This window comes from Euwallacea similis, chromosome 4 (assembly GCF_039881205.1).
Source record: "Euwallacea similis isolate ESF13 chromosome 4, ESF131.1, whole genome shotgun sequence".
Taxonomy (NCBI): Eukaryota; Metazoa; Arthropoda; class Insecta; order Coleoptera; family Curculionidae; genus Euwallacea; species Euwallacea similis.
The window spans coordinates 6,857,055-6,867,313 of NC_089612.1; the positions used below are offsets into that span (position 1 = coordinate 6,857,055).

The 10,259-nt window shown below is 35.0% G+C and overlaps 2 protein-coding genes across 4 annotated transcripts; one reads left to right on the forward strand and one right to left on the reverse strand.

Annotated features, from left to right (window-relative positions):
* The first annotated feature begins 1,015 nt into the window (after positions 1-1,015).
* On the forward strand, positions 1,016-3,862 carry LOC136408480 (maspardin-like). Of its 3 annotated transcripts, none has more exons than XR_010752082.1 (6): positions 1,016-1,229; positions 1,293-1,462; positions 1,656-1,959; positions 2,017-2,265; positions 2,654-2,977; positions 3,014-3,856. XR_010752082.1 is itself a non-coding variant. In XM_066389470.1 (5 exons), exons 1-5 carry the CDS (start codon positions 1,131-1,133, stop codon positions 2,732-2,734), a joined length of 903 nt encoding a protein of 300 aa, XP_066245567.1. In that variant the 5' UTR covers positions 1,016-1,130; the 3' UTR covers positions 2,735-2,996. The 3 variants fall into 3 exon arrangements, 1 of the variants encoding a protein (XP_066245567.1); XR_010752083.1 differs by having other exon boundaries at positions 1,119-1,240; positions 3,014-3,862; XM_066389470.1 differs by lacking the exon at positions 3,014-3,856 and having other exon boundaries at positions 2,654-2,996.
* LOC136408495 (coiled-coil domain-containing protein 112-like) lies at positions 3,855-7,956 on the reverse strand. The gene is made up of 8 exons (XM_066389488.1): positions 7,703-7,956; positions 7,540-7,643; positions 7,235-7,464; positions 5,411-5,561; positions 5,074-5,291; positions 4,516-4,718; positions 4,071-4,316; positions 3,855-4,014 (listed from the first exon to the last, which is right to left on the reverse strand). The coding sequence occupies exons 1-8, from the start codon at positions 7,855-7,857 to the stop codon at positions 3,981-3,983; spliced, it is 1,341 nt and encodes a 446-aa protein (XP_066245585.1). The 5' UTR covers positions 7,858-7,956; the 3' UTR covers positions 3,855-3,980.
* Positions 7,957-10,259: the final 2,303 nt, after the last annotated feature.

Sequence of the window (10,259 nt, forward strand, 5' to 3'; positions counted from 1 at the left end):
TACACTTAATTTTATAATTTTTGATGCAAACCGTTTCGGAAATATTGCAAGAATATCATCTTCAGAGTTCCTCCTTTAGCGGTTTCTAGTTCCTTTAAGAAGCAATTTTTGGGGTATGTTTGTAGGAACTTTTTTCATTATTTTAGTCTCTAGAATCACCTCCAAAACATTTCTACGTTAGTTCCGGACACCCCGTATTTAATCAAGTGAGGAAACACCTTTTTACACATCACTCGCTGCTAAAGATGCTTTTGCCCGCTTTCTCTCATTAGTCACATACATTACTGGTTTTTTTTCAATGTTATTTTTTACCCCGCATATTATTGTTCGAGATCAATAAATCTTAGTTATAGTTAGAACATTTTTTTGCAAGAAACGGCGTCTTCAAAACTGCAAATCATGGTAGTCCGAATGCGAATATCCAGTCCATGGTTAAATCAGCAATACACCAGTATAAGTAGATCAATCTACAGGGTGTCGCGTTAATAATAATTCCCTGTAGCTTTCAGGCAAATTTCTACTTTGAAGAACCACATGCGGACTCGTACCTGTTTTAAAGTGGTTTTATCACCTCCACTAATTTGAAAGAAAAGAATTAGTTTAAGTGCAAATTGTAGACAGTAAATAGCTCTGCTTTATGCTGCACTATTTGAGCCTTAAATACTGAAGAATTGACGATTGCAGTTTGAAAAATACAAAATCTGCAGAAATTTTCGAACCCTTAAATTAAAAATAGTAACGTAAAAATACCATGGAAAAACCTAATTTAGAACCGTGGAAGTCGAATTGGTATCACAATGAAGTTGAGTTATGATGGAATTTTCTCAATTTTAATCCGAATTTTATTGTGCAGACCCAATTTGTATATGTTAAATTGTTATTTATTATACAACTACTTGTGTAGGGCACCCTATATGCGACGTTGCTAGTTTTTGCGAGGTTTCTAATTATTTTGATACTTCTCAACATTGACACTTTGTCTTCAACATATGTCATTGAAGTAAATAGAAAAATAAATATTGTTATTGTTAATTAATTTTTGAAAAAATAACAGATACACTTAAGAAATACACGTATTTGCATAGATATTCCAAAAAGCTAAAATTTGCAGCTAAGTATCTACTTGGAACATGAGCAACGTAAGTGAATGGTCTCAGTCGGGCGAGTATCTAAGTTTCCGGAGTAGCATTCCTTTGAGAAAGATTGTAGTAGATCCAGATGACTCAAAGGTATGTACCAAGTAAGTCGCATATTTAATTCATAGTTTTTTTAAAACACCCTTAAAATTGCAGGCTTGGCAGATTTATGACTCTGGTCCAAAGAGCATAAAATACCCCTTAGTATGTCTTCCTCCAGTTTCTGGAACTGCAGACATCTTTTTCCGGCAAGCCTTGGCACTATCTGCAAGAGGGATTAGAGTTGTATTAGCTGAAGCTCCCAGTTATTGGTCAATAAATGAATGGTAAAGTTGTGTATTTATAATCATGGCTATTTAAGCAAGGAAATTGTTACAAAACCAGGGGTGTGTTTAACATGCTCAAGTTTTTTTTAACTGTTCACAACTCCATCAATCAAAAAGTCAGAGTCATTAACTGAGAAATAATAACATCTCTTTACCTGGTAGAAAATTAAAGATAATTTGTGGTGTTAATTAGGTGCGAAGGTTTTCGAAAGCTCTTGGATTACCTAGCTGTAACAAAGGCCCACATTTTCGGAGCTTCTCTGGGTGGCTATTTGGCACAAAAATTTGCTGAATACACAATTTCTAGTCCAAGGGTGGCATCACTCATATTGTGCAACAGCTTCTCAGACACAAGTATTTTTAAAGGGCATGAAAGTGCCACAGTATACTGGATGTTGCCTGCATTAGTTCTAAAGAAAATGCTCCTGTCAAACTTTGAGCCTGAACCTGCCAAAGATCAAGATATGGTCAGAGCAGTGGATTTTATGGTGGAAAGGGTATAAATTGTTTCAACAAAATGACTGAACTTTGTGCTTAGATAGATTTTTTTTCAGCTTGATAGCCTCAGTCAAAATGAACTTGCAAGTCGATTAACACTAAACTGTATTCGTAGCTATGTGGAGGCACACAAATTAATCAATTTGCCTGTCACTATTATAGACGTATTTGACAGAGCCCCACTAAGCTTGACAGTAAGGGAAGAACTGTACAAGTGCTACCCTCAAGCAAAGCTGGGACATTTAAAAACTGGAGGCTATTTTCCCTATTTAAGTAGAAGTGCCGAAGTAAATTTACATTTACTAGTAAGTAAATTTTAAAATGTTCCATAGATTTTAGTTATTGACTCTCCATACATTTTAAGTTAACGGTTAATTTTCGTTTTTGCATTTATTTCCCAAGAAGAGCTTTGTCACCAACACATTAAGAAACAATAAAACGCCCAACCCTTAGCTTTGTTCATATGTTATATGTTTTAGTTTACTAATTATCTTCCATATTCTACTCATTTTTCCTTCAACTTAGAATTCTAACAAATGTTAAGCTTTATGTAAATTTTTTGACACAATAACTTCTTCATAATATGTAAAATTCGGCATCCTTATTTTCACAGGTACAAAATAATTGATTTTCATAGCTCTATCTGATTGTTACTAAATTGGTTAAATCTATTTATATAGCATTTTCATATAGATTCACTTGAGGCAATTTGACAATACCTCCATGGCCACTGCAGACCGACCTTTAGTCAACACTGCCCAGGCTGATTCTTAGATTTACATTATTTGGTCATGTCCGAGCCAAGTACTTTGTACCCAAACAACATGCGTGCTAAATATTGAGGATTAATCGTACTTTTGCTGAAGAAATTAATGCAGGTACGGATTTGTGTTTTGTGGATGCTTTGATGATGAAATTTACTTTGTGACGATCCCATTCCTAGATTAAGGTAAGATACTGAAGTTTTCAATGCTAGCGATTGCAACCATGGTCCAACTTAAGATAATAAAATAGAGTGTTTTTTTTTAATTGAGGATTCTGCTTTTGTTTTAGTTTTCTTTTTATTGCATAAGACTGACTATCAATTAGTAAATTGTCTTCGGAAAAGGCATTCAATAATTGAGATGGTCACCATTCCAACAGATTAAAAATCAATTTTAAAAGTACGTTACTTTGCTTCCATAACATTACAGAGGCAGTAGCCGAATTTGAAATAATATTAGTGATGTTATATATCTAACAAAAGTCAAATTTTAGTTAAGATTTGCCGAGTGTCTAACTCCACTATGCCAAATATTGACACAAGAATTTAGTAGATGACGACTAAAATTGTTAGAATTATAAGCTCACTCATATTATATCGAATTCGGCTATCGTTACCGTCATTGTTATATATACAGGGGGGAATAATTGGCTTCTATGGTCGATTTTTATAAGTTGGGAAAGCAAATAAATGTAGTAAACGATTAACGGGGCTAATACATTCCCTATTACCAATGAAATATGCTTGTTTTTCGCTGTAATCTAATGATCCCGTATTGACTTTACTGCAAAGCTTACGCTGGTCAGAAACTGGGAATGAAGTGCCATAGTATACAGGGTAGCCTAATTGTAAATATTATAAATTTAACTGAAAGTAGAAGATATGCCTTTTTAACGAATATCGGCTCAAATCTTAATGAACGTTTATATCAGCGTTTATTTCAATCCATTTTTTTCCTATCGGCTTCAACTCGATCCTTATTGCAATTGTCGAGATGAGCGTAGTATAGATTTCTGCATTGGAAATTGCTGTTTTTTAGTTAAGTACCTACAATTATTATTAATTGTGAGACACCTTATACATATTAAGTTATATAAATATATGATAAGAATACTATAATATATTTTGTGATACAGCTTCAAAATAGCCTTAATACAATTAAGAATACAAATTGTTGTGTATATAGCTCTGCAAATAAAATGATTGTTACGTTTTAACACTTTATAAACTTCGTAAAATTTGCTCTTTTAGTAATAGTTACGTCACCTTCTTTCTCCAGTCCGGAATTCCCCTAAAATAATTATTTCACTAATTAATATTGTAGGAAATGTTGACGAGCTCACTTACAACTTCGGCATGACAAAAATAGGCCACTGTACACTATTACTATTAGGTTCGGGTGGAGCGTTCACTCGGTGGGTCCATTGAATAGTTGGTTGCATAAGTCTTCCGGAGTCTTTGGTGGCACGGGGTCCCGATGGGGCCCTTTTTGTAGGCTCCGCATTTATCTTCTGATGGATTTGTCGCATTTTAGAGATGTGTATTTCGTCCATTGAACGAAAGTGTTTTATCATTCTATTCGCAGTTGCTGCCCTAAGATCCAAATTACTCATTTGTGCGGTCAATTTTAACTACAAGTGGGTTTGCAAAATGTCCGGTCAAAAAATGGATTTTACTTGTCCGAATGTTTGACCGGCAAATTATGAGACAATTATGGTCGATTTTAAGTAATCAGGATATTATACTTGTCCTCTTGTTGCGCGTATGCAACAAGTGTGAGTAAAGTGCGTACTTTCTCTTTTTTTCGAGCTGCTCATCAACATACTGCTGATGCCTCTGGCTTTGCTCCAGTAACGTTTTGGATCCCCTCCATTCAGTAACGATTCTGCGAATGTCGATTTGATTTTGCTTTTTCACGCGTTCCTTCTCGATTTTCTCCAGCCTCTGTTGTTTCTCTTGCTCTTCATCCAACAGGAGCTTTTCTTCCTTTTCCATCTAATAGCGCATCAAATTATTATCGATAGCATTTTACAGTAATGAAAAGAGATAATGTATGCTCTGGTCCGGGAGACATGGCCATCACGTGACAACCCGAATAAAAATGAATAAAAATACAGTTAGAACCGTCATCAAGAGATCCTCCAAAAATTTATTGAGAGAACTCCGTGTCGTGTCGTTTCCACGTCTGCTAGTCTCTCCTCTTTGGTTCTGGACGTCTAATATGAATTGTCTTTTTGCTATCCATTTTCAACAATAAACAAACCCTCTTTAATCCGCAGCTTTTTTAGCTGACTTACAACTTCCGCCACGTGATCGTCCTCTCTCGTAGCTCAGGCCTCAGAAAACTCACCTTCCATTTAATGATTTTATTCTTCAACTGTAGAGCGTTTGTCGCACCGTTCATCGAGTTGCATTCGCTCTCTTTGCGAGACTTTTCTAGCTTCTTGTCCGCGTTGACCGCGCTTTTTTCCTGCTTCCACTGATTAATCGCCTGTTTCTTTCTTTTATATAAATCGCAGTATTGTTGGTACCAGCGTTCGTGACATTTTATGTCCTCCACGGATATATCTTTAAAATAAAACGCAAATCGGTGAATAGGAAGTTGTAACGTGTCAAAGAAACTTCTATGGCAATAACTTCAGGGAGAGTAATCATCTAACTGTCTGACAATAGAATGAGTACTTTACCAGGCAACTTTTCATGTAAACGCAAAGCTACATCATCAATTTGACTGCCATACTGTTTTCTCAGTTTTAAAAACAACAAGTGGTCCTCTTGACGCCAGCCGTTTTCATGTCCTCCATTTCTATGGACAAATTCAAAGAACTCTCGGGCTTCCTACCACAATATACGAAATTAATTTATATAAGAAGAAAATACAGCATGTCAACGTGAAAACGAACTACCCTCGTTATTTCGTCCCTTACAAAAGTATGTAAATATGTAAAAACAGGTCGATTTTATTGTCAAGGGAAGTGTTCTTTAAGTCGGTTTTCTATTAAATTACATGCATCCTCTAGCGGGGCTGGAAACAACCATTAAAATCTTAAATGAGAAAGAGGGTGGAGTTATACTTCATTTGAAAGATCTTTCTACTATCTTTCCAAATATACCTGTTTTTTTTCATTAAAAGGTTTTCGAAAAATTATGTCCAAACCGTAAACAAACTTAGATATCAACTGCACTTTAGAAAAACTATTTATTACTGTTTTAAGTGTTCAAAACGCTGTTCATTATTTTTTAAACGATAATAAAGTCCGTTTTCAAACTCCACTGTAACATTTACAAAAACTTCTACTTGGATTTCCGTACACCTAGCTGTAATTCTTCTCTTTGATCGTTCTAAATTTTGAGGCTAGGTTTCATAAATAACAGATCTAAGGTGCCTCCAAAGAAAAAATCCAAAGGTGTTAAATCGGGCGATCGCGACGGCCACTTAATTGGTCCTCTTCGATCAATTTATTTGCCAGGAAACCTATCGTGTAACTACTGTCTAACAGGAAGAAAATAGTGTGGTGGAGCTCCATATTGATTTTTTCCTCTGGAAACATCTTAAATCTGTTGTTTATAAACCCTAGTCTCAAGAGTTGGAAGGATTGAAGAGAAGAATTACAGCTACGTTTGGGGAACTTCATGTAGAAGTTTTTGTAAATGTTAAAGTGAAGTTTGTAAACAGATTTTATTACTGTTTAGAAAATAATGGATAGTATTTCGAACACTTAAAATATGAATAAACACGTTCTACAATACAATTGATACCTAGGCTTTTTTACGGTTTGGACATGATTTTTCGAAAACCTCTCAATGAAGAAAAAAACAGGTACATTGGGAAAGGTAATTGAAAGATCTTTAGAATGAAGTATAACGCAACCCCTTTCCAGTTTAAGATTTTAGTGATTATTTCCACCCTCGCTAGAGGGTGCATGCAATTTAATAGAAAACCAATACAAAGAATGCCCATTGAAAGTAAAATAGATGTGTTTTTGCATATTTACATATTTTCTTTAAGGACCGAAATATCGAGGGTAGTTCGTTTTCGTATTGACACGCTGTAGGTTAAATCTACTAGGAGTTACTGCAGGTCGACGTGAATTATCCATAAAAGTTAGCAGTAAAATAACCAAATGTCAAATCGGCTTATTACTTAAGTCATAGAGGGGTTGAAATTTAACTAAGCGCCCCCTGGCTAAATTATAAAATTACGCCACTGCGCTGCAGCGCATTTATCAGATTGGTTGTTAGTCAAACGACATGTATTACTGGTTACATAAAACAATTGTTCAATGTAACTTAAGTGGCGTAAAACTAATGTTCTGATAGGGTGCGAAAAAATTCGTTTCCAGAAAAATGAACTGAAAAAAAATGTCAGAAAAGGGGAAAATTCCTCGATACACTACAGTAGTTCTCTCCGTTACGTGAACATAAATTCTTCTGTTATTTTTTTATGACTATCTTCGTTTTATTGACGACTTCATGCTTACTTTAACTAGGAGTTTTAGCAACACACTTACTTTGCATTGTCTGAAACTCCTGCTTTTTATTTTCGGCTGCACGAATTCGAACATGGTCGTATTAAGATTCACCCCCCATTCTGCAACCTTTCCATTGTAGTACAAATCCAGTTCATCCAGCAAATCATTCTCCAAGCTTTCAAGCCTTTGAACTCCACTCTTAGTTGCCATTTTAAAATTAAGTATATCTTCTTGAATACCAATCATTTCTCGCTTGAATGCGTCAAAATCTGTAATTTGCGGCAATACCTTGTAATTTATCTAAGAAAACGACCTTTCAGCAGAATTAAGTTGTTATTATGTACCTTTGATTTCGCCAGCTTCTTTGCTCTTCAGAAAATCGAGTTTCAGTTTCATTCGCTTAGTAATGTCCTGAATGTTGAGACGCAAAGAGTTATCCACTTGGCTCCTGAGCAGGACGATTATTAAAAATGTTCATGGATAATTGGAAATGAATAAAATACCTACCGCACTTTGCTCCGATGGGATTCCCCGAGGTCCGAAGCGTCGGCCAAAAGAGGGCCGAAATCATATTTTTGTATTAAACTTCTCACGTTGTTCTCTAAATTTACTATAATATTTTCTAACTTGTTCGTCTCACAATTTCTAGTTAAAATCAACATTATGATCAAACGAATGAGGCGCGAATTTTCATTAATTGCTTATCGATCAAACTTTTAAGTTCGTAGGTAGGAGACGAGGGTGGAACCCTCATTACACATAAAAAATCAATCGATAATATCTAAAACGGGGTTTGTACATGCAAGACAGTGCAGAAACAACATCGATAACCGGAAAAAAAACGTTAAAGACGAATTTTGCAGGGCTTTTTTCGTGTTATATTCCTAATGAAAAATTTAGTGTACAGGGTCAGTCAAAAACTTCACGGCAAAGCGAAGCCTCTTTTTTTTCTAATGCAATACCTTGTATTTTATTCAATAACTGAAATCTTCTCGAAATTGCAAAAAAGAACACTCCACATGCTTAAATTCAAATCTTCTGGAGATATCGAGTCGTCGACATTACTTTTTACTGTAATTTACTCAATTTTAGATATGTTGAATTGGGCAAAAACAGTCGTAATGTTAAAGAAACAAAGACATAAGGAAGATAATTTTATCGATGCCATTGAGGAAAGAAATTGATCGAAATTTTGAGAAAAAAAAGTGGGGAATTTTGATGTATTTTCATTTTTAGAACACTTATGCATGTGATGTGTGTTATCCGATTTTTGTTTAGAATGCCGGGAATATTTCAGTTATTGAATAGATATTGAATTTAAATCTTTGTGTAATATGGATAATTTAGTGAATAGCGATTTTTGGTTTATACTAAAAAAGTATTTAAAGGGAAGTTTCAGCGTTGCCAAACTTATAAAAAAATCATGAACTTTGAAGAATTTTAAATGAAAGTTTGGAAGAAATATTTTCCAGTTTAATACATAAAACCCGCTACAGCCGAACAACTACCGAATATGTTCTTCTTACTGCCAATTTAATTTTCAAACGCACAGTGTATTTTCTCGGGCTCTCAAGGCAAAGTTGTATTTTCAATGTAGTCAACAAACTCAAGAAATGCTCATTTTCAACACCATATAGCAAAGGAAGATGTTTTTCGACCCCAGGTCATGCACGAGACCTTCGTTTTTTTTATGATAAAGTTGTTACATTATGATCCATAAGCAACAATTACCTTCATTTACGCGTTTTCCGCTTATTAAGAAAACTCTCATTAATTTACTTCCTTCATGTAATGTTTTATTGACGTCAAACCCATCATTATTGAAACTTATTTTGGTTTAATTGATCACAGGTATAGATTTTTTTAAGTAGTTTCAGGTAAACATTTAGCAAAAAGTAGCATTTGTAAAATTAGCACAAAACAACAGGGACGTCCTTTTCTCCACAAAAAAAAGGATTTTCAATGCGATAGCAGGTGCAATTGAACTCGTTTGTGTGCAGGGAGTATTTAAATCTTTATTTACATATTTCTCTCTTCTGATGCAAGAAAGTCAATAAATACTTACGTTTTGTACCCATATTATTCTTCAAAAGTAGGTCTTCTATGGTTATGCAACTCTCATTCTCGTTCTCTTTTTCTTTCCCTCTCTACAGCCATATCTCGTAATGCTCCAATTCGATGCCTCAAGCAAGGTCGTTGGATTAGCAAAGAGTTCTTTCACTTTTAACACTGAACTCCGACGAAAATCGTTAATTGGCGTCATTACTGATATGAGTCATATTGTGTTTGTTCAACAGAATATATGGCGTTCCGATGAATTCACACGTCTGTGTGTCCGAAATACCGTCATCTTGAAAGTACTTTAAACGGCCCACACGTGTAATGATTGAAAATTTCAACCAGATATTCGCTTATTTGGCGCATTTGCCAAAATTTCTAAAAATGCTTTTTTTTCTCAAAAAATCGATTAACTGCCGGTGTGGTGCGCTTTTGTTAATTTGGGGTGAAAAATGACGCCTTCAGCATTATTCCCTTATTAGGCCCTTCATCGACGTTTCGGAAAATAGATTCGGCGCCTTCACCATAATTTGGAAAAATGTTTGCACGCGTTTATTAATTGAGGCAACATGTTTTATTTTCGCTCATTATTTCTTCATTAAATACAATTTCTCGGTATTGGATAAACTAAATACCGTCGGTATCTGACGATTTGTACACCGCGAAACTAGAAAAATTCCAGACTTGATATGAATTTTCCTCATGTTGCCCAATAGTTATAATATAGTGCATGTCACTCCATATACAGTACAAAACGAAATGCGAAAAATATTATTTTATGTTAATCGTTGTTCTTCCACTATGCCTGCTATTTGAATAACACGCACTACCGTTCACTTAATCAATTGGAACAAAATTGAACGGAAAAGGTATTTTCGATATTACTTCTTCTGTATTAGTCTGTACCTTCCGATATTCCTCTGATAAAGTAATAATCGGAGTCTTAGGAATTGAAGTTAACTTCACAACTCTCTTATTTAAGATTCTTCCCCGTCACTCTGCAGTA